The 23,278-nt window shown below is 39.9% G+C and overlaps 1 protein-coding gene across 8 annotated transcripts in view; it reads right to left on the bottom strand.

Moving 5' to 3' along the window:
- Positions 1-23,278, bottom strand: part of ptpn13 (protein tyrosine phosphatase non-receptor type 13) — a 384,832-nt gene that overhangs the window by 135,947 nt on the left and 225,607 nt on the right. For 6 of the 8 annotated variants that reach the window (XM_069926529.1, XM_069926531.1, XM_069926532.1 and 3 more), the window contains 6 exons: positions 19,005-19,094; positions 12,244-12,351; positions 10,941-11,090; positions 7,536-7,945; positions 5,637-5,705; positions 4,247-4,390 (listed from right to left, as the gene is read on the bottom strand). In XM_069926529.1, the coding sequence (XP_069782630.1) occupies positions 4,247-4,390; positions 5,637-5,705; positions 7,536-7,945; positions 10,941-11,090; positions 12,244-12,351; positions 19,005-19,094 (971 nt within the window). The remainder of the gene's footprint in view (positions 1-4,246; positions 4,391-5,636; positions 5,706-7,535; positions 7,946-10,940; positions 11,091-12,243; positions 12,352-19,004; positions 19,095-23,278) is intronic. The other 2 variants (XM_069926528.1, XM_069926535.1) reach the window with 1 other exon arrangement.

Here is a 23,278-nt window from a genome sequence, read left to right as displayed (position 1 = left end):
TGCTGTATGTAGACTTTTAAAAAATGTTCACTTTTATACTGATATTAACTAAGTTTAAAAGTAAGCAAATTATGTTGTATTTATACAATGCATTTCTCATACCATTTCTTATTATGGAATGTCAAGCTTTTCATACTTGACTCAATTAGTTACATAATGAGTTGTGTTTAATCATTAAATGCATAGTTTTTGAAAAGGATCTAAAAAATGTTCTGAATATTTGACAACTATAAATAGGTGTGTAATGATAAGTGCTAGTGATTCTTCAGACCACTAGAGGGAGCCAGAGGCAAGTTTGTTGCTGTTGGATTGGATTCAAGATGAATGCCTCCACATGGTCATGAATGAGTTCTATAGCTAATAAAGTATAGTTGTTTTAAAAGAACTCAAGTTTCTTTATTACAATAAAAAACATCATATGATACCAGGAGTGTGCATTGGACCAGGAATGTGCAATAATCATTATCAGAAGAGAATGTAAAGCTTCTTGTCGCTGTAAATTCGACTGGAAATGTCGACCATGAGTGGAGGCTGTTCAAACAAAGATTGCAAGCCATTGGACTCGATAACAAACCTGATGCATCGAAGACTGACTGCAACTTACCGTGGCGGCACATCAAGCATAGAAGTTTTCAATACATATATTCTTGCCAAGGCAGAAGACCAGGGCAAATTAGACAAGGTCATCAAGATGTTTGAACACTGTTCACTGAATAAAAATGAAATATTCAAGAGTTATGTGTTTTGCTTGCACATGCAATTGCAGGGAGAGTTCTTTAGTGGACTTGAAATGAAAAGCAAGAAGCTTCAATTTTGTATCGCAGCAAGATTCAATGATCCGTAATCAAATTGTTCAGAATTATTGATAAGAAAGTGAAAGTTTGCTGCAAGACACAGAGCTTACCTTAGCGGAGCTGTGAAGATTTACCATGCCAGTGAATTAGCTCTGCAGCACGCAAAAAGTTTTGATGAGAGTGCAGGGAATGATCAATTTTATTTGTAAATTCATAACAAACCTGTCTTCTAAAACAATGTATCTAAGGAAGTTGATACAGAACAAATGTGAACTCAAGTGGAGAGCCAACCACAAGGAAGACTGAAGTTCATTCTAACTACAGAGCCAGTACCTTTGAAGTTCTTTGACATATCCAGAAGGACAATAATATCTAGACACTTCAAAAGATGGAATAGGTGCCATTCTACTTCAGGCTGTGGGAGAAGATTGGAGGCTAGTAGCATACGCATCAAGGACGATGACAAAATCTGAATGTTGATATGCACAGATCAAGAAAGAGTGTCTAGGTCTGGTCAATGGACTTGACAAATTCCACAGTTATGCTTATGGTCTACCAACATTCGTGGCAGAGACAGACCACAAGCCATAATAGCCATAATCAAAAAAATCTTAGTGAAATGTTGCTGAGAATCAAAGATTGATGATAAAGCTACAACGTTATGACTTTAAACTGATGTACACAACAGGGATACTTATTGTCTTAGTTGATGTGTTATCCAGGACAACAACATAATGAGAGTTCCACAGAGTCAGATGTGAATCTCCACGTGAACCTGATTACTGAATCTCTTCCTGTATCTGACATGAAATCCAAGGCGATCACAGTTGAAACAGAAAAGGACACAGTTCTACAGAAGGTCATCAAGAATCTAAATGAAGAATGGCCTAGAGATGAATGTCAGTCATACTACAACATCAGAGCTGAGCTGAGGGTTGTCAATGGGCTTCTATTCAGACAGAGCAGAATTTTCCTTCCTCAATCACTGCAACAAGAGATGCTGGAAGAGGTGCATAAGGGGCATCATGGAATGAAAAAATGCAAGAGGAGGGCCAGAACTGGTGTTTATTGGCCAGGGATAAATGCGACATTGACTGAATGGTTTCAAGTTGTGGGAGCTGTTTGAAACATCACACAAAGCAGACAAAGAAACCCATGATAATAACTGACTTACCAGCAAGTCATGGAAGAAAGTTGGGACTGATCTGTTCCACATGGATGGAAAGAATTACTTGCTGGTTATTGACTATCAATCGAACTATCTGGAGATTGCGTTGGTTCCTAACATGTCTGCTGCTTGTGCGATCCAATATATGAAATTGTTCTTTGCAAGACATGGAATTCCTCAAACTGTCTAGTGACAGTTGGTGAGAATCCCAGAACTTTGCTGGAGTATGATTTTCAACATATGACTTCAAGTCCTCTGCATTCACAGTCAAACAGTAAAGCAGAGAAAGGAGTTCACATAGTTAAACAGTTGCTCAAGAAAGCACTAGTCAGTGGCTCTAATCTGTATCTAGCTCTATTGAGTTACAGAACATGGCATGTCACCTGCTGAGCTTCTGATGGGATATAGACTATACATCACATTTCCTTACTCTGCAGACCCAAACAAGAACAGAGACTGAATCGAAACAAATGCATCTGTAATGGAGACAAAAAGCTAACTATGACAAGTCAGCAAGAAGCTTAGGGCCATTGGCCCAATATGACACAGTGAGACTCAGAGATTCCAACACTTGGGACCAAAAGGCCATGGTTCTGGAGGAAGTAAATCCAGGATCCTACACTGTCAGAACAGAGGATGGTCAAATATTGCAAAGAGGATCCACACATGTTATCAAAGCACCTGACAGACTGAATCTCTAAAAGAAAAAGAACTACACACTTAAAAAGTTTGTGCTGCTGATGTTGTGTTAATGTTTGTGTTGAACTTTAAATTGAAATGAATACTGTATTAGTGTCATGTTGTTAGATTAAACACCTCAAGGGGACGTAATGATAGGGTGTTAGTGATCCTCCTGACAAGTAGATGGAGTTGGAGACTAGTTTGTTGCAACTGGATTGGATTCAAGATGGATGCCTCCATGCGGTCATGAATGAGTTTTATAGCTAATAACCCAAGTTTCTTAAATACAATAAAAGAAACATTACAGAGTGGACAATAATGAAGGATAATTTTCAATAGGAGGCAAATTGTTAACAAGGTGCAAAATTTTTTAAAAAGGAACTAAAAAAGAATGGCAAAAAGAGGTGAGAAATAGTAGTTCTGGAGCCAGGCCACACCATTCCATATTCATATTATAGGTTCCAAGTACAGTAGGTATCAAAAATAAGCTGACTTTCAATAATGGCTGCTTTGAGAGATTCATCTAAAAACTATGTCCATTAATACCCATCAGTGAGAACACAGCGCGACAAGTTGAACGTGGCTTGCCACTCACGACTTGTATCGGAACAGCTGAGCCTAATGACTGCCAAATTCATTTCCAAAATGCTAATGCTTGGTACAGCAGTTGGGCAGGCCTTGGCTGCATGACTGGTAACATGTGAGTGAATCAAAGGACTAGATCGTGATTGAGTACAGATGGCCACCAAAACCACGCCTCAGGCTTTTGAATGCTTTCAGTTACCTGTCTTTCAGAAATTTTCTTAATCAAGCGTCAAATAACCAGAATTAAAAAAAATTTAAAATTCTGAAAGATGAAATCACATAAAACTTTCTTAATTAAATGCTTGAATGTGTCTTATCAAAAATGTAGCTTTATTTATTCTTTCTACTCTTATGGCAATAATTCTTTTCCATGCAATTGAATGGGATTTTAAATTTCGCTTCAGATCTAACTGGGTGCAGGGAGCACCAACCTTAATACAAAGATTGCTAGCTGCTTCTCTTTTGTAATTTGGTTATGGCCCATGCCTCATTTGCCATGATTCCTTGACTTGCATGACCTTCTGCAAGTAAATGCAGATTAAAACTATTCACTTAAGATCTAATAAGTTCTGGAGGAACTCAGCAGGTCTTGCAGTGTCCATAGGAGGTAAAGATATGCTTGACTTCAAGGTTCGAGGAAAAGCAGGCAGGTGCCTGAATGAATAGGTTTTGGAGAAGGAAAGAAAGGGCAAGGGGAGCAGGTCAGCAAGGAAAACCCCTGTTATCCAGAATTCAAGCAACCAGCAGCATAAAAAAGTGTGGAAAACTACTGGTTTAAAATCATAGCAAATGAGAATGATCCTGTACATTCCATGTCCTCTTAAACCTGGGTAATCTGAGTGCATGTTCGATCCTCTTGATCCTCAAAGAATTTAGAAAGGAAAGAACAACACAAATGATTCGTAATAAATGAGCTAAATTACCCCAAGATCTCTGAAAACTGGCCACTGAACCACTGAATTTACATTCTATGTGATCTAAAAATGAAATTAAAGTAGAGAAAAAGAAAGTTAAAAACCTTGCCAAACAGTACCGTGACACTTATGCCCAAGCTATTTTCTATTTTTGACAATTGTACTTCAAAAATGTCTCCTGGCTTTGGCTCCGTGTTGCTTTTCACATCAGGAAACACACTGCTTTTGGTCTTTTCCACTGGAGAATCCTTCAAGTAAGCAAAGTTAAAATTAGTTAAAGCAGCAGTAAGGAAAATTCAATTCTACAGTCCCTACTTTGAATAGCATAGAAAGGGGCTATTTTCATAGACATTATTTTCCCACACCCATGCTACAGCAAAATACAGTAAATGCCTAACTAATATATCTCCATTAAGAATAAACGGTCTAAAAGACAAAAGGCAAACTTCACACATGAATATATAAACCTTAAAGCACTTTATTTTCAGACACATTCTTTGAAAACATTTAACCGTCATTGCATTTGCAGGTTCCATCCCCTCCAAAAATACCTCTATGTGGTATTACAGAACAATATGAATTGATTCCCAACAGCAGTGTATTAACAATGCATTAATTCGAAACTTCTGATGGCAAAGATGGTGAAAGTTATTGGCTTGATCCACATATAATTAACTGATTATTAACTGATTGAAGCTACAATAGATTTTGTGTCTTTGTGCTAAGGAGCCAGAAAGTGGCAGGAGAAAGCTAATTAGGTATGTGATGTTGAGGCTTCATAAGGCACTTGTGAGACCTCACTTGGAGTATTGTCAGTAGTTTTGGGCTTCTCATTTAAGAAAGGCTGTGCTGATGTTGGAGAGGGTTCAGAGGAGGTTCACAATAGTGATTCCAGGAATGAAAGTTATCACATGAGAGATATTTGACAGCTCTTGACTTGCTCTCATTGGAATTTAGGAGAATGAGGGAGGATCTCACTAAAACAATTCAAATGTTAAAAGATGTGGACAGAGTAGATGTAGACAGGTTGTTTCCCATGGTGGGAGAGTCTAGAACAAGAGGGCACAACTTTAAGATTGAAGGGTGTCTGCTTAGAACAGAGATGCAGAGGAACTTCTTCAGCCAGAGGCTGGTAAATCTGTGGAATTTGTTGCCACAGGTCATTGTGGAGGCCAGGTCATTGGGTGTATTTAAAGCTGAGATTGATTAGCCAGGTTATCAAAGGTTATGGGGAGAAGGCCAGGGAGTGAGGCTGAGTGTGAGAATGATACGTTCATGATTAAATGGTAGTGCACTCACTAGGTTGAATAGACTATATCTTATGGTCTTAACAAGCTCTCAGGAAGACCCAAAGCAGTTCAGAATCATCAGGTTGCTTTAAAAGTTAAGAGTTTGTGCACAAAGGTCCACATAGAGTGACTGTTAATATCAAAAGCTTGATATTAACCCATAAACTTAATTTCCATGGATCGAGTCCTACATCTGCCAACTTACCGCTAGTGGAGCCTTGGGATTTGAAACATTTTTGGACTTCTGCTCCTGAAGGCAATTCAATGACCTTTGCTGAAAGAGTATGTAAAATAATAATAGAGTTAGCTACCACCCACGTTTACAAATCAACCAGGGCAGCAGGGTTGGCGTGGTGGTTAGTGCAACGCCTTTACAGCGCCAGCGATCGGGACAGGGGTTCGAATCCCGTGCTGTTTGTATGTTCTTCCCGTGTCTGCGTGGGTTTTCCTGGCGCCTCCGGTTTCCTCCCACTGTTGAAAATGTACCAGGGGTGTAGGTTAATTGGGTGTACATTGGGCGGCATGAACTCATGGGGAAAAATGGTCTGTTACTGTGCTGCACATCTAAATTAAAAATTTTTAAAAATTTAAAACAAGAGTTTGTTGTTTCATTGGGTGAGCCTTTGGAAAAGGAGGAATAAGGAGTTTGTACGTTTTATCCTCGTATCTGCATGGGTTTTCTCTGAGTGCTCCAATTTTTTCCCACCCTCCAAAAACTTACAAGGTTGTAGGTTAATTTGGGTGTATGGTGGCGCACATCTCTCGTGGCAAACCGGCCCCCACTTGTATTGCCGCCTTTCCGGGGTAGCCGCGGGAAGATGGCGCCGTAAGTGCCTCGTGACTTAGGCCACAGCATGTGCCTCGGGCGAACATGATGATGTCACCGCCAGCGCGGGTTGGGGCAAAGGGCGCGCGTGAAGTTTGAATAAATCAATTCAACTGAAACCCCTCAGCGTCCTGTAGTGTGTTTCAGAGTTAGTCGCTGCCGCTACAGATGTAATTGAGCGGAACAGGTTTAAATGGCTGGAATCAGCTTCTACTGTGTTGGAAATAAAATGTAACATTTAAATTTAAAATAGCTGAGGCAAAAAAAAAAATTCATAGTACACAGCATTGAATCCCAAGTTCTGAAGACTGTTTTAATTCTGAAATAGTTTTAGTTTGGAAGTTATCGGCTTTGGAAGGATTATTTTAATCTCAATTCAGAAACAGAGTTATGGTTTATGATAAAGAAAATAAGCAGAATTTATTGTTTTTACATAAACACACATCAGGAATTGGGGTAAAGAGTCAGTGGATCTGATTCTAGCAACTAACATTTGCAACGTCCATGCTAATATCTCTTAACTAGCTTAAATACTAGCAAGGGAATGAAATAAGCACAGAATAAATGGGTCCTTTTTAGTTCCAGCAATTGATAGAGATAAAACTGATTTGTGCGCAAACAATAGAACGCTTTAATTATGATTTTAATGACAAATGTAAGGGAAAGGGGGATTTCACCCCGAAATAAACACAATGAAGGAAAAATGCTTGCTCATGATTTGCGGGCGTGGAACCCACACAGGTTGCAGGCTGTTGGTGACTTGAGGTCAAAGGGCTCACACCAGGCTGCAGGAGACTGGCTCACAAGAGCCACGTATCGGAACCGGGATTTGAGAGCATACTGAGAGCAAGAACAATTCTCAGAGGGTTCCGGGAGTGAAGGCATTCCACAATGTGTTGGATCTGGGCTTGGTTTGCTGATGGTTTGAACTGAATTGAAGTCTTGTGCTGATGCAAAGGCTGCGGGACTGTTGGAAGAAAATCTATGGACACTCAGTGACTCTTGGGGGAAGACTCTCTTTGGCCAGGCAATGCTCATAGTGAAAACTGAAGGAAATTTTGTGTAATATTACATTTCTGTTTTAATACATGTCAATAAATAGTATCTGATCTGATCTTCTTCCATTATTTCAGCCATTTGGAAACTTTTGCTTTATCTTTGGTACCTTTCTGCAGAGATACATTGAGTGAGGGTGGATGAGGCAGTGGATGGTTGGAAACCAGCTAAAAATGGGGGTGGGATGTATGCACAGGGGAAGGCGTGTGGAAAACACATTACTTTTCCAGGGCTTTGCTGCTCTTGACTGCTGGAATATGTTGCTTCATCCATGTCAGAATCACCCCGGTCAGAGCAATCTGTTTCCTTAGGTACTTCGCTACCGATGCTGCTTAAATGACCTGAGCTGTCTTGCACTGTTTGAATCACCTCCTGCTTTGTCTGATTTCTATGGAAACCATTCACTTGGCTTTGTGTCAGGCCGGCACTTTCAGTTCTGGAGTCCTGAGAGCTGGTACTTCCTCCTCGCTTCTCTTCAGATGGAACTGAAGCACGCATGGGATAGGATCTTTGGTAACTTTGTAATTGAATATGTTCTTCTTCTGAGGAGACTTCTTCATAATCCTGCTGTCTCATTTTAAGACAAGGACTCCTTGACTGGTTCCTTATTCCTTTTTTATTGGGAGGAGATGCTTAACAATAAATGATTAAAAAAACACAATTAGATATCATTTGAAGCTAAACCTGCAGTTTCATATTAAAATATTGGATATGCAGTAATTTAACTGTATTTTCTTAGTTAAAATAATGTATTTGCAAATTCAAAACATTGAGCATGTGGGCCCACAAATGTCCAAGTCAACTCAACGGTGCCATTTTGAGCTTGCCTCATAATTATGGAGATTTAAAAGTCAACTGGTTATTTTACAACCTGTTATACCACAAGTATTTCCTCTTTTTCCATCTGGGTCAAGTTTCAAGATACTTCAGCAATTTCAACTTCTATAGCAACTTTAAGTTTTAGAGTGGGTTTACAATTATTGTGATTAGATGGTCATTTTCAATTCTGTACTTTCTGAAGTTCACTCCATTAAGGACATATACATCACTGTCAGAGCTGCCAATGCACAGGAGAGAAAAAGACTACAGAGTTGTGAACTCAGCCAGCACGATCAAAGACATTTACAAGAGGCAGTGTCTTAAGAAAGCAGCCTCTAACATTAAGGACCCAGGCCATGCCTTCTTTACATTGCTACCTTCAGGAAGGAGGTACAGGAGCCTGAAGACATACACCCAATGGTACAAGGACAGCTTCTTCCTCTCTGCCATCAGATTTCTACATAGACAATGAACCACAGACATTACCTCACTTTCTCTTATTTTTGCACTTATTTATTTATTTTTTAATGTAATTTTATAGCAATATTTGCACAGTAAAGCTACTGCAAAGCAATGAATTTCATGACATGTTCATGACAAAAAATTCTAATTCTGAGTCTGAGATGAAGGTGATGTGGTTCAGTATAGATTTTCACAACAAATGAAAGGACTTTATGGTACTGGAGGGGGCACAGAGGAAATTTGCATGATGTCACCTGATACGCAGCTTTAAGAAGTGTGTGTACTGCAAGTGGTCATGTGTCCTCCCCATCTGGAACTTATTTAGAAGTCAAATCACCTGTCAGTCAAGGTTGGACTCTGGCCACTAATTAGTGCACACCTTGCCCTTGGCTAATTCAAATCACTCAGCATCACTATTGGCTAGACCCACAAATTAGCACCAGCAAAGAGCACATTTTGCTCTCTCTGCCTTGTGGACCAAGGTCTGGACACCGCTCCATGCCTGGTCGCTACTGTGGATGATGTTTGGAAGGGTCACACTGCACTGAAGCTGAGCTGTAGTATCGCTATAGATCAGTACTTGCAGTAGAGCCACACCTCCCAATGATCAAGTGTGTGTAGAGTGTGTACTAGAGCTGTCTCCTGACAATCAGGGGTCCAGGAAGGTGTGTAGAACCCCTACTTTTAGTGTGTGAATGTTGGTACCACCAGTGTGAATTAATAATTGTGTGCCGTTTAACGATTTCCCATATTCTTTTATAAATTGTGTGCATGAGTGTTTATTCCTGTTATGATTTTTCCACACTTTTCTATATATTGTGAGTGTAAGTTACGTGTGATTACAAACCCTTGTGTCCCACCAAACCTGATACTCTTTCTCAACACAATAGAGTATTTACATAAATGTAATTTATAGCAGTTTTGCACCTGTAATACACAATAATGCTGCCACAAAACAACTAATTTCATGACAATAAATTCCGAAATTCTGAAGTCACCTCATGACCTTCCTTATCCAAATCTATCAGAATAATCCTCTTTTCTCTTTTCCCTCACAGGACTGTTCAAACCCCCTATCATATAATTCACTTGTGAACTATCATATTCATAGCCTCTATTTATATTCTCAACCCACTTCCACCTCCTTCAAAAGTGGGAACATTCACACTGCCAAAATATGGATCACTATCAGACCATCCCTCAAGAGGAAAGAGACCCAGGCCATTCAACCTTTCATGAAATATAAATCTTCACATTCCTGACTTCACCTTGCCATGTTTCCCTCGCCTCCTAGCCTGTTTTCTACTATGAAGTGTGAACTTGTAATGTGATCTAACATTACAATTTTAACTTCCCTATTTTCCATCTATCCAGAAATAAATCCTCGTGTTTGGTTGTTTTGTTTTGCAGTGGCTTCATTACTCATGGCACATGTTGAAGGAAGTTTTGCATTTGTGTTCAGAGATCCCTTTAGTCCTCCACCTCACGTCTTCCAAGCAACAAAACACAATATGATGTCACTGAGCTGGCTTGTTCCTCAGGAATGCCTGTTAGCCTCAAAGTACAAAAGTCTAGAGCACAGCATTAGCAATGTCAGGATGGTGCTGAAGGCCATCAGTACCCATGGACTCACTGATTAGACTAAAGACTTTGTTTTAATTTCTAAACCAAAGGGCCAGATAAACTTCATATGGTCTGACCCTACACTAGCCTTTGCTTGTACTTGAAGGGTCCATCAAACATCATCTAAAAGGTAAATCTGAGCAGACTTTTATGGTTATTATTTAATTAAAAGTTGCTTCATGTGTTTTTATGTAATTCAGATTTTTTTTCCTTTTTTCTAAATAATTAACAAAATAATCAAAATGAATGATTTTTTTTTCCCCAACTGTTACCTGAAACATTTAAAATCAGTGGAAAGGACTGAAGACCCAGGAAGGCCTTCATGATTGTCTCTGGACATGGACTATCATCATTCAAGTTTGCCGCTCCTCTTCTGATGACAAGTGATCAACTCAAGGATGTTTCTCTCTTTTTAAAAGCTGCTGAACATGCTAAGGTTCTCCAGCATTTTCTGTTTCCCAGCACCCATCCCCTCCTCCCCCCCATAGATTTCTAGCACCTCCAACTCCTTTCAAAGTCATCCTGCATGCAAAGAGGTTGACACTAATGGTGATTTCTTGAATGCCTTACGGCAGGCAGAAGATAATTTTGTGTAATATTACATGTCCGGTACTATTACATGACAATAAAGGAATCTTAAAATACCACATTCACTAACTTTTCTCACAACTTCATTAGATTTCAGCTTAGCAAAATTTTCCTCTAAAATTTGAGAATTAGTACCTGAAGGGATTTCAGTTCTCCTGTAAAGTTTCTCTTTTGGCTGCGAGACTGTCAAGGTTACAGCTTCAGGAGCATTTTGTAAAATATCCACGGCTGCACTGTGCGCAACACCTTCCAAACTAACTCCATTTACAGATATCAGGCGGTCACCTATGGACAGCAGAAAGGGAACTGTTGCACAGCAGTGGCATATTTCATAGAGGCTTTGGTGCACAAGCATCAATAACTGTGCTTCTGATCATTTATTCCAATCTTAATAAAACATTAAACCATATTTTTAACATTATCAAATTTAGTCATGTATTTTAAATATATGGCTTATGTTCAAACAAAATTCTAAATAGAACATTATTTTTTAATATAATGGGCCATTACAAATATGAAGTTTTAAAGATGTCCACATTATTTAAAAAAATGAACATACTGGAGAATTGATGTGAAATATCAATTATTAAAACTCTAAATTAATGCTACAAACAGTATTAAATTCCCAATGAAGTCCATTGCAGATCAAGCTATGTTGTTCCAAGATTAAACATTAAGCGGCACTCATAGACAGCCATTTGGAGCTGGGTACGCAGCCTTTCTTGCCTGGGAAAGAAATTGGAGTTTGGAGTGGTGAAGATTGTGGGCTCTATTACGGCGCAGCGAACCAGGTTTGAATTTGGTGCTGTATGTAAGGAGTTTTTCCGCACTACTTTCAACAAATTACACTTTTTTTTAAATTTACACTTTTGAATGCATCAGCCAAGAAGGACGCAGGTCAAACGTTAGTCATAATTAGGAGAGGCTCACTGTGGGACAACATTCAATTTTAAAAGCACTTGAAATCAGCTCATTAAGTCCTTCTGATGTGGTCACCATTTTCTGACTATCTTTAACAGTCTCTATTCCTCTAGTCTTTAAAGTCTAGATATCATTGCTTCCAAACTGCCATGACCAATTGGCAGATATATGCGGTGAATCGGTTGATCGATCACATGGGTGCAATTGGGCTGTATCTCTAAATTAAAATTTTTATTCACATATATAAAGGAAAACCTATTCTATCAGTTTAGGTTACAGATCCACACTGGTCTCCCATCTGACAGCTAGTAGCCAGATTTCAGTGCTCAGTGCTGAGGAAACCTCAACAATGACAGTCTCTGTGCCTGTTATCATCGATAATTAGTTCAAGGTTTGTAGACTCCTTGCCTGATGACTGATGCAGTTAGTCCAGAAGTGAGAGGAGAATGCTGGTGATGTTAAGGATTCTCGACTCCTCCATTATGACATTTTATGCACAGTAACGGCAATAGAATACCTGGGTTCAACCGGCGGTCAAGTTCTGCTGGCCCCCCTGGCAAGATTGTAGTCACAAAAATCCCCAAGTCCAGTTTTCCCGTCTTAGCTCCACCAACAATCTGAAAACCTGTTTCAAAACAAAAGCACAGAAATGCTGGAAGATCTCAGCAGTATGCGGCATCCATAGGAGGCAGACATATAACTGACATTTTGGACGTAAGGCCTTATACAAGGTATGTGTAAAAAGCAGGCATGTGCATGAATTAAAAAGCTGGGGAGAAGGGATGAAAGGGGCAGGGGGAGACTAATAGATATGGATAGGAGGACAGGAAAGGTGAGAATTGATCAGGAGAGGGGAGTGACTCTCTGTGAATGCACATTTGGGGGAAGGGAGACAGAGGGGAAAAGACAGGGAGAGCTAAAGGATTAATAGGGATAGATGGGGGTGGGGTGGGGGGGATAAGTAACTGAAACCAGAGAAGTTGCTATTAATGCCAAGTTGGAGAGTACCCAGACCTTAGTCTGGCAGTGCATGAGAACATGGACAGCCATGTTGGCAATGGAAATGGGACAGGGAATTGAAATGTGTGGCCACTGGGAGATCCACGCTATTACGGTGAACAGAGGTGAGGTGCTTAGCAAAGCAATCTCCCAGTCTGTGTCCAGTCTCTCCGTCATAGAGGAGACTACAATGGGAGCACCGGAGGCAGTAGATTTTAAAACAAGGATTTGGTGAGGAATTATATTATTAAATTGTTTACAATTCTCTATCTTTTGGCCAGAAGACCATACTGATGCTAAGCATCTCAATTTAAGTTCACTTTTTAGAATCACCTCATTTTTATTCCTATATTATTATATAAGACAAAGTAGTAAAAAATATCCTTTTCAGCTGATACTAGGATTTTGCCATTCAGAAAACTTTTATAATTTTAATCTAGCTTTAAAATCATTGATGTTAAAATTACATCATCATTAAGAGTTCTGGTCACCCTGTTATAGAAATTATATTATTAAATTGGAAAATTACAGAAAAGGTTTTTACTGGGTCTGAAATTATAAGGAGTAACTTGGGCAAGGCTTTTATTCTCTGGTGTTCAAGAAAGAAGGTTGTTGGGTATAAGCCCGCCCTCTGCTGGACATCATGACACCCACATCATGATGTCACCCTTCCAATATATATATGAAACCCTGTGTGTCAGTAGCCAGGTTAGTCTAATAGAAGTAAAGGATGAGAAAGCATCACATCTCCAAGTCTTAATAGTGTGAGTACATACTGACTGCATCAGTCATCAGTGGCAACGAGGATGGAAAACAAACCCTACGCATACTCCATGCACCAACCATGAGAAAGAAAATAACAGAAGAAAGCTAGAAAACAACTTCCTAACAAACCCCAACAAATTTCCACAAAAAGATCAAGGTGAAAGTACACCAAGATGGTGGAGGGAATGTTCGGGGAATTCAACGAAGTAGAAGAAAGTTGGGATAACTACGTAGAACGGTTTAACTACTACTGCGTAGCCCACAATATTGTGGAAGGTCCAGTAAACAGCAAACATGCCCTCTTCCTCAGTATAATGGGCAGCAAAATATTTGATCCTCCTCCAGAGGATCCAGGGACAAAGGCATTCAATGAATTATGCACAGTTCTAAGGAACCATTTAAGCCCCAAATCACCTGTTATGGCAGAAAGGCAATGATTCTATGAATGGAGACAAGGACCAGGAGAAACAGTAAGTGAATACCTGGCATTGTTTTGGAAACTGGTCGAGCATTGTCATTTCGAGCAGTTTCTAAACCAGTCACTGCGAGATAGATTAGTGATGGGGCTGGCAAATCGCCAAGCAAGGCAAAAATTATTAGGAATGGATCAAGATGTTACGTTACGGATTCCATATGGAACTGCCTGCAGCTCTGAAATTGCAGATAAAAATTGGATGTGGGTCAACCAGGCCTACTGGTCGGGAGATCTTCCCGCCAACAATGCTTCCGATGTGGGAAATACAACCTCTGACGAGAAAACTGTTTCTTCAAAAATTCTAAATGCAACCATTACAAAACCGAAGGAGATGTAAAAGCTAAATGTCCGCTTCTAAGGCACAGGTGGCCTGCAAATAAACAGACAGCTAAAGTCAAAACAATTACAGAGAGAGAGAGACAACCTAATAACGATGATGATTACAGCCCAACAGCTGAACTTCAAGCTCCTGAAATTTCAGCTCCTGAGATATTACACATTCGAGGAATAAATGGAGGAAACACAGCAATCTTTATACAGGTAAAAATAAACGGACACCCCCAGAAGATGGAGTTAGACACTGGTGCAGAGGTGTCCCTGATGCCATTACATGTAAAGGAGCGCTTGCTACCACACCTCCTGGTAAAAACAACTGAAATAACTCTAAGATCTGTTACAGGAGACAGAATCAAAGTGTTTGGAAATTGTACAGTCTAAGTACAATACAAACTACAGCAACCAAAAACACTCTTTCTCTGCATCGTAGATACCCAGGGACCAGCACTCTTCGGAAGAAACTGGCTATAACACATTCCCCTAGACTGGCTGAAAATCGGTTCAATACTAAATGTAAACCACATGGACACCTCCCAACCAGAATTCGACCAAATCTTCAACAACCACGCAGTGGTTTTCTAACAAGAATTGCGGAAAATCAAAGATGTTCAAGCCAAACTGCAATTAAAAGATAATGCAGAACCAAATTTCTTCAAAACCAGAACAACCCCATTTATTATGAAAGGAAGAATTGAGGCTGAATTAAACAGACTAAAACATGAAGGCATATGAGAACCAATACAGTGATTGGGCACACAAAAAGCAAATGGTAAAATTCGCATTTGCAGAGATTATAAAATCACCATCAATCCATCACTCAAAATACCTGAACATCCCCTGCCCAAGGCAGAAGAATTGTTCCAAGCTTTAAACGGAGGGCAAAAATTCACAAAACTAGGTTTGTGACAAGCATATCAATAGATAGAATCAAGGGAATATGAGATAATCAATACCCATCTGGGACTATTCACCTATACACACATGCCTTACAGAATTTCAGTAGCACCTGCAATTTTTCAAGCAACAATGGACAAATTACTACATGGGTGCTCAGTTGGGTGTTACCTAGATGACATCATCATCACGGGCTGAAACGACAAAACCTTGAAAAGGTTTTAACCAAACTACAACAGGCTAATATACAATTACGAAAGGACAAATGTGTCTTCATGTGTCCCTCAATAACATATCTTGTGTTTACAATCGACAACGAGGGGGTGTGAATGAATCCAGCAGGAACAGAAGCCATTTCTCAAGGCCCCATACCCAACCAACAAATTGGAATTACAGTCCTTTCTAGGACTTGTTAATCACTACTGAAAACACATCCCTAATATGTCTACACCACGCAACCCGCTGAACCAATTACTTGAGAAAGATCAAACATGGTATTGGAACACAGAAACTAAAAACACAGTCAATCAACTAAAGGAAATACTAACGTCAACAAATAAGGTGCCCTCCATAGACAGAGATGTTGAAACAACAGTAAAGAAGTTACTCTAGTCGTGGACACTTCCACCAGTGGGACTAGGAGCAGTACTATCCCAAATCACAGAGAAAGGTGAGCAACCAGTAGCGTATGCTTTGCAAACATTAACCACAAGCGAGCGCTATTATGCCCAACTATAAAAAAAATTGGCAATAATTTTGGTGTAAAAAAAATTCTGCCAATATCTTTATGGAAAAAAATTCACCCTGATCACAGACAACAAACCACTTAGTTTAATCCTGGGGCCACACAAGGGTGCATCAGTATTAACTGCAGCCAGAATTCAAAGATGGGCCGTGCTACTCGCGGCGTATAACGATGATATAAAACATAAACCAGGAACACTCAACAGCCATGCAGATGCCTTATCACACATGCCGCTACCAGAGACAGAACAACAAGAAGAAATTATTAGATGGAGAGCAGAGGCAGCAGCCGTCAACCAAGAACAACTTCAACAACTACCCATTACAGCCCAGATGATCACAAAGGAAACCCAAAAGAGGCAGCATTAAGCAAGATCCTATACTTCATCCTTAATGAGTGGCCCGAATCTGAAGTCATTCCAGAAGATGTAAAACCTTACCACACATGCCGCCATGAACTATCAGTCCAATGAAGGATGTTTATTTAGAGGTACATGTACAATTAATGGCAAATGGCAAACTACCATGTTATCAGAACTGCACCACAACCATCCAGGAATGGTACAAATGGAAGGCACTGGATGCATGTCTTGTGCCACTCCAGAGACAGAAACATTGAAACAACAGTAAGAGAATGCAAAGTATGTCAGTCAATGCAGCCAAAAATGCCGCAAGCCAAAGCTAACCCATAGAAATGGCCATCCATACCATGTAGTCTTTGCTGGTTATTCATGGGTGAGACTTTCCTAATAGCAGTGGTCACACATTCCAAATGGCCAGTAGTTTCATAGCTGAAAAGTACCAAAGCAGATCCTATGATTGACTGTCTATGATCTATCATTGCCACTTATGGGTTGCCTCATGAATTAGTTACGGACAATGGACCTCAATTTACATCAGAACATTTTTTTTTTAATTTATGCGCGACAACAATATCAGACATATTTTGTCTGCACCCTATCACCCAAGTACTAATGGGGAGGCAGGACTGGAAAGTTCAAAAAAGCAATAAAAACCAAGAAACTTCTAAATGCCTCCTGGACACACAAAATCGCACATTTCCTATTGGGGGTACAGAAACACTCCACATTCTTCCACAAAACACATCCCAGCAGAACTATTGTTTGGTTGCAACCTGTGGACCAGGCTATGCACAGTTCATCCAGATCTGGGTCTCTGATTGCAAAAAACAGCATCGCCACAAATCTCATCTAGAACATTGGAAGTGGGCGAGAGAATTCTGGTAAAGATTATAGACAATATAAAGACCCATTGGTGGTAGGAGTAATCTTACAAAAATTGAGCCCCTGCTCATACTCTGTTCTAGTGGGGGACAGATTGTGGAAGCGACACATTGACCAATTACGAGCAGTGACTGATACTAAGGTCCATGAACTGCAGGAGGTAGAATAAGACCTGCCGTGGCCTGCCCCGACCATCTGACCCCTCAGACTGAGTGGGGAGGGCAGACACGGTCATGGAGCCAAGCAGTCCAGTGAGGAGTCCAGTAACTGAGACAAGCAACTAGGAGGGCAGCGAAGGCGGGCAGTAGCCATCGACTCGACCGCCGACCCGACTATCTACAGGTCCAGAACAAAGACTGGCACAGCAAACCACACTGAGGCGGTCCAAAAGAGAAAAAAAGACCACCTGATCGTTTTAAGTGCTATGTGCCCTGATTATTATTAAATACTTTCCATTTTATAATTATAATTACTCATGAGATGCATTCTAATTCTCACTTGTAGTCCTTGTCCCAATGTAATCTTATTAGTTCAAAGGGGTCCAATCAGCATTTACTGCACGGGGTGGGGGAAAGTGTGTTCGGTATTAGCCCGCCCTCTGCTGAACATCATGACGCCCACGTCACGATGTCACCCTTCCATACATATAATAGCCAGGTTAGTCTAATAGAAGTAAAGATGAGAAAGCATCACGACTCCATGTCTGAATTGTGTGAGTGCAAACACAACAAGGGTGACCTTAAGGAGGTATAGAAGATAATGAGAGACATCGATAAGGCGAATAGGATCATAAGACACAAGAGCAGAAATAGGCCATTCAGCCCAGTGAGTCTGTCCTGACATTTAATCATGAGCTGATCCATTTTGCCACTCAGCCCCACAGCTCAGCCTTCTCCTCATAACCTTTGTTGCCCTAGCCAATCAAGAATCTACCAACCTCAGCCTTAAATGCACAGAGATAGCCATAGTCTTTTCTCCAGGGTAGAGGGGTACAAAATTAGAGGGCGGAGGTTTAAGGCAAGAGGGAATGTATTTACAAGGGACTCGGGGGAAACATTTTCACACAGAGGGTGATGAGTGTATGGAATGAGCAGTCAGAGAAAGCCATTCAGCTGGTACAATTATGGACAACACTTTCCAGGTTCTAATATATCATAATTTCAAAATGTGTCATCTTCAAGGAAATGTGGGCTATGATATTCTGAATTACTATCTTATTAATCCAATATACCAAACTTTGTAGTTGCAGCTTTAAGTAGCTTTAATTCATTGATAAAATGAATAAACATTTTGCATAACTTTGCATTAAGATTTTCATAAAGATGAATAAACAAAGCATATACTGTATTTAAAGATATAATGATATTCAACTCTAAAGAGATATACAAGAAGAAATAAGACAAATTCAAAGAAAATTATCTCGAGTTCACGCCCCCTTCATAGTTTGTCAAAGAATGTGATGCAAACTCTTAGTCTGCACAGATATTACAACATATTACATCATAGTCACTATGGTAACACTATAAACAATACTTTTCTTATAGAGCCAGATACAAAATTAACTAATAATCAAAAACACAAGGTTTTTAACCTTTACCACAATTAAGACATTTTAAAGACATTGGACAGGAATGCAGATAAGGAAGGCTCAGAGGGATCTGCGGCAAACACACTAAGGCAAATGGGACTACTTCAGACAGGCATCTTGGTCAGCATTGCTGAGTTGGGCCAAAGAGCCTGTTTTCATACCGTAAAGCTCCATGACTCGAGGATAACAGCTACATGACATGATAATAAACCAAACACATTAAGCCAACATACCCAAGCCATGTTTCACATCTTTCTTCAACTTTATACATCGAAGCTCCCTCTCGGGTGAAGGTAAAGAACTAAATTTCTGATGAAGAGTACCTGTCAAATACAAATAGTTCAAAAGGTTACATGATCAAACATCAAATAAATTATTAAAAATAAGGATACCACTTTCTAAGAAAGGAAATGCAATTGCTTCAATACTAGACTTAGAATTGAATATTTTGACTTGCCCATTTCAAACCTTGCTTGATCAAAGTTTAAATCATTATTATCAATCTAACTCACTCCCACAATCAATATTATTCTCCCCTACCCATCTAAAATCTCAAATTTTCCACAAATATCCATTAATTCAAAATAAGTACCATTTCAAAATCCAGTTTTAAAATATTCCTTTATTCCTTATAAAGCTGATTACAACGCCATGGTCTCAACAAATGTGGAAACAGCAATTAAAGTAGTGGGAAGAGCTCAAATATAGAAACTAAAAACATAAAATGCTGGAGAAACTCAGCAGGTCAAACTGGTGTCCTTTATGTAGCAAAGACAGAGATACATAACTGACATTTTGGGCTTGAGCCCTTCATCAAAGTCTGAGAAAATGCCAAATCATAAGACAGAGAATAATTTGAGTGGATAATTAAAAGGGTTGCAATGCAAATTATTGTTTGAACTCTTGATTAGAGAATACAAAATCTATTGTATCAGAACCAAATTAGTGCTTAGTTATGGATTTGATTTTACTCATGTACACTTTAAAAGAGCTAAATTAAACAAAATTAAGAGTTGTAGAACTTTCTATGCACTGTAGAAGAGGAAGGCACAGTTAGCGTGACACTATTAGAGCACCAGTGATCTGGGTTCAAATCCAGCTCTGTCTGTAAGGAGTTTGTACATTCTTCCAATGGGTTTTCCCTAGGAGCGGTTTTCTCCCACTCTCCAAATTGAATGGGGGTTGTATGTTACACTTGAGTGTAATTGGGTGCATGGTTTTAAATGGCCAGAATTGTAAATAAAGTTTAAAAAATAATTTAAATATTCATATTTGACAATATATGAATAATCCATTTATCTTGTGTAGTGTACATCAAGAATACATTCCTATAACAATTCTATATCAATTAATTGTACGTACATTTATTTTACCCTGAGAAGCTTACTGTTTGGAAGATGTTGCACAAGATTTCACTTTGTCAGTGCATGAAAAAAAAGTTTATCAAAAATCTATAAATGTCTAATCATCAAGGAGGTAAAAGTTGGATTAAATTCAAGATACTACTGTAGTTGGAACAAAAGGGCTTTTTATTTTTGTGATAATGGACGACTGCTTTTTAGACTGGAGGGCAGATGGAATTTAATGCAGACAAGTGAGGTGCTGCAAAGAGGGAGAGAGCAAGGAGGAAAGAGTGAGGGGGAAGAGTGAGGAGGAAAGAGTGAGACAGTGTGACAGAGTAAGAGAGAGGAAGAGAAAATGAGAGAAAGAAAGAGAGGGAGAGAAAGTGGTATGTACTCATGCATATGACACGAGTCAGAAAACAAAAAGTTGTAGTTGTACATTCATCCCAAAACTTCAAACAGCAAGGATACTTGTGTATTGTAAACAAGTTTGCTCTTCAGACTATAAATAAGTCTCAAGGCAGCTAATGGAATGCCAGAATTCATGATAAAAATGCAACAGTAGTAATGTATTAAAACATTAATGCTAACATTTCATAATATTTTACTTATAAAATGCTGAGAAATGTGACTCTTTTCCAGAATATAGCATGTATTTTACCTCATTTACACGAACATCTAGAATTATTGGTTATGAATCTCAACCTCTTCATTACGCTGAGATTGAAGGAGCTTAGTTTTTAAATTCTTGGCTTCCTACTGGCAACACCAGATAAAATATATTTTAAATTTATTCATCCAGCACAGTAACTGGCTCTTCTGGCCCACGAGCCCGTGTTGTCTAAATACCCCAATTAACCTACAGCATTCGTACGTTTTTTAGGTGGGAGGAAACAGGGGTGCATGGAGAAAGTCCGTGCAGACACAGGGAAGACATACAAACTCCTTCATTGAGCCTGTTCTCCGCTTCAATGTGATCATAGCTGATCTGATGATAGGCTCTTCTCCACCTACCTGCCTTTTCCCCATATCCCTTAATTCCCCGACTATGTGAAAACCTATCCAACCTTGTCTTAAATATATTTACTGAGGTAGCCTCCACAGCTTCAATGGGCAGCAAATTCCAGATTCACCACCCTCCTTATCTCTATCCTAAATTAACTACCCTGAATCTTGAGGCTATGTCCCCTAGCTCTCCCCTACCAATGGAAACAACTTACCTACCTCAATCTTATCTATGCCTTCCATAATTTTATGTTTCGATAAGATGGCCTCTCATTCTTCTAAATTCCAGCCAGTACAATCTCAGATAACTCAATCTCTCCTTCATCCCTGGAATCAAACTGGTGAACCTCTTCTTCTGCCTCCAAAGCCAGTACATCCTTTCTCAAGTAAGGAGATCAGAACTGCATGCAGTAATCCAGATGGGGCCTCACTAATATCTTGTACAGTTGCAGTATAAACTTTCTGCTCTTAAATTCAATCTCTCAATATAATAGTGTTGCACTAACTGTGTTCTCCTAATATGTTATGTATTAGAAAACAACAAATAATGATGTTCCTCTTTCTGGGGCCCATTTTCTTCATATGTCTGATAATTCATCAACTCCCAAATCTGGTTGTCTTTGCACCACAATACTTCACAAATTAAAGTTGCATAAAATATTACAGAGCACTACTGCTGTGATCCAAATATACCATATGCAAAATGGGCACTCGAGTCAGGGGTACAGGAAAGTATGACGTAGTAGAACGAATCAAATACTTCATTACTGAGAGGTGAATTAAGGCCTATAGTCTATATTTGTTATGTTATTTGTTTTATTTAAAGACTACAAGAAAAGCAAAAGGCAATTAAACTTGATAACAAAAGGAATTTATTCAAAAGCGAATAAAACCATGCATTCTAAACATTTTTTTTGTTTCCCTTGAAGGCAGTAAAATAATAGCAACTGCAAAGTTAACTTGGAGAACCTCAGCTGGTCAAACAGTGTCCTTTATGTAGCAATGGTAAAAATACATAACCCTTCATCAAAGTATGAGAAAATGCCGGCAGGCATCCAAAGAAAAGAGTGGGGGGGGGGGTGGCAAAGGCAGGAGATGATAGGTGGAGAAAGGAAGGAAGAGACAGCAGCGACGAGGGCGAGGATGGATGGTAGGGCTGGGTGGGTGGAGGAACTGGAAAGACAGGAAAAGGTTGGAGGGGAAAGAAGAGGCAAACAGGTTTAATGGAAGGCAGTAAAGTCAATGTTCATGACATATGGCTGGAGAGTGGAAAATAAGGTGTTGTACCTCCAATCTGCAGCTGGTCAGGATGGGACAGTACATAAGGCCATGGACAGATATGTGAGCACGGGAGTGTGACTCTGAATTGAAACGGTTGGCCACTGGGAGGTCGCTGTTGTTGCAGATGGAGCAAAGTAATCTCCCAATCTGCAACCAGTCTCTCCGGTGTAGAGAAAGCCACAAAGGGAGCACCGGATGCAGTAAATAAGTCCTCTTGATGTACAAGTGAAGTGTTGCTTCACTTGAAAGGCCTGTTTGGGGCAATGGACTGTGGTGAAGGAGGAGGTGTGGTCACAAGTGTTGCACCTTCTGCAGCCACAGGGGAAGGTGCTGGGGCTGTGATGGATGGGGAGGGATGAGTGCACGAGGGAATCATGGAGGGCCTGCGGGACGCCGAGATGTGAGGAGAGGGAAAAATATGTCTGGTGGTGGGATCCTATAGTAAGTGCTGGAAATTCAGGTGGATGATGTGTTGGATGCAGATTGGTGGAGTGGTAGGTGAGGATGAGGGGAATCCTATGTTTGTTGCAACTGGGGACAGAGGGCGCCAGGGCAGATGAACGGGGAATTGAGGAGATACGGGTGAGGGCCGAGTTAATTGTGGTGGAGGGGAAGCCACGTTTGTGGAAGAAAGCAGACATTTTAGAAGCTCTGGACTGGAAGACGTCATCTTGGGAACAGATGCAATGGAGATGGAGAAATTGAGAGAAGGGGATGGAATCTTTGCAGGGGACACGGTGTGAGGAAGTGTAGTCCAGGTAGTTGTGGGAGTTGGAGGTTTGTAATATCCCGAGATGGATAGAGGGAAATCCCTGGATCCTCCTTCCTGGATCTCTCTGTCTCCATCTCAGGTGATGTATAAACATGCTCTGGTAGGT

Source organism: Narcine bancroftii, chromosome 3 (assembly GCF_036971445.1).
Source record: "Narcine bancroftii isolate sNarBan1 chromosome 3, sNarBan1.hap1, whole genome shotgun sequence".
Lineage (NCBI taxonomy): Eukaryota > Metazoa > Chordata > Chondrichthyes > Torpediniformes > Narcinidae > Narcine > Narcine bancroftii.
The sequence above is the reverse complement of the archived record's forward strand: the minus strand, read 5'-3'. Positions and strand labels throughout refer to the sequence as shown.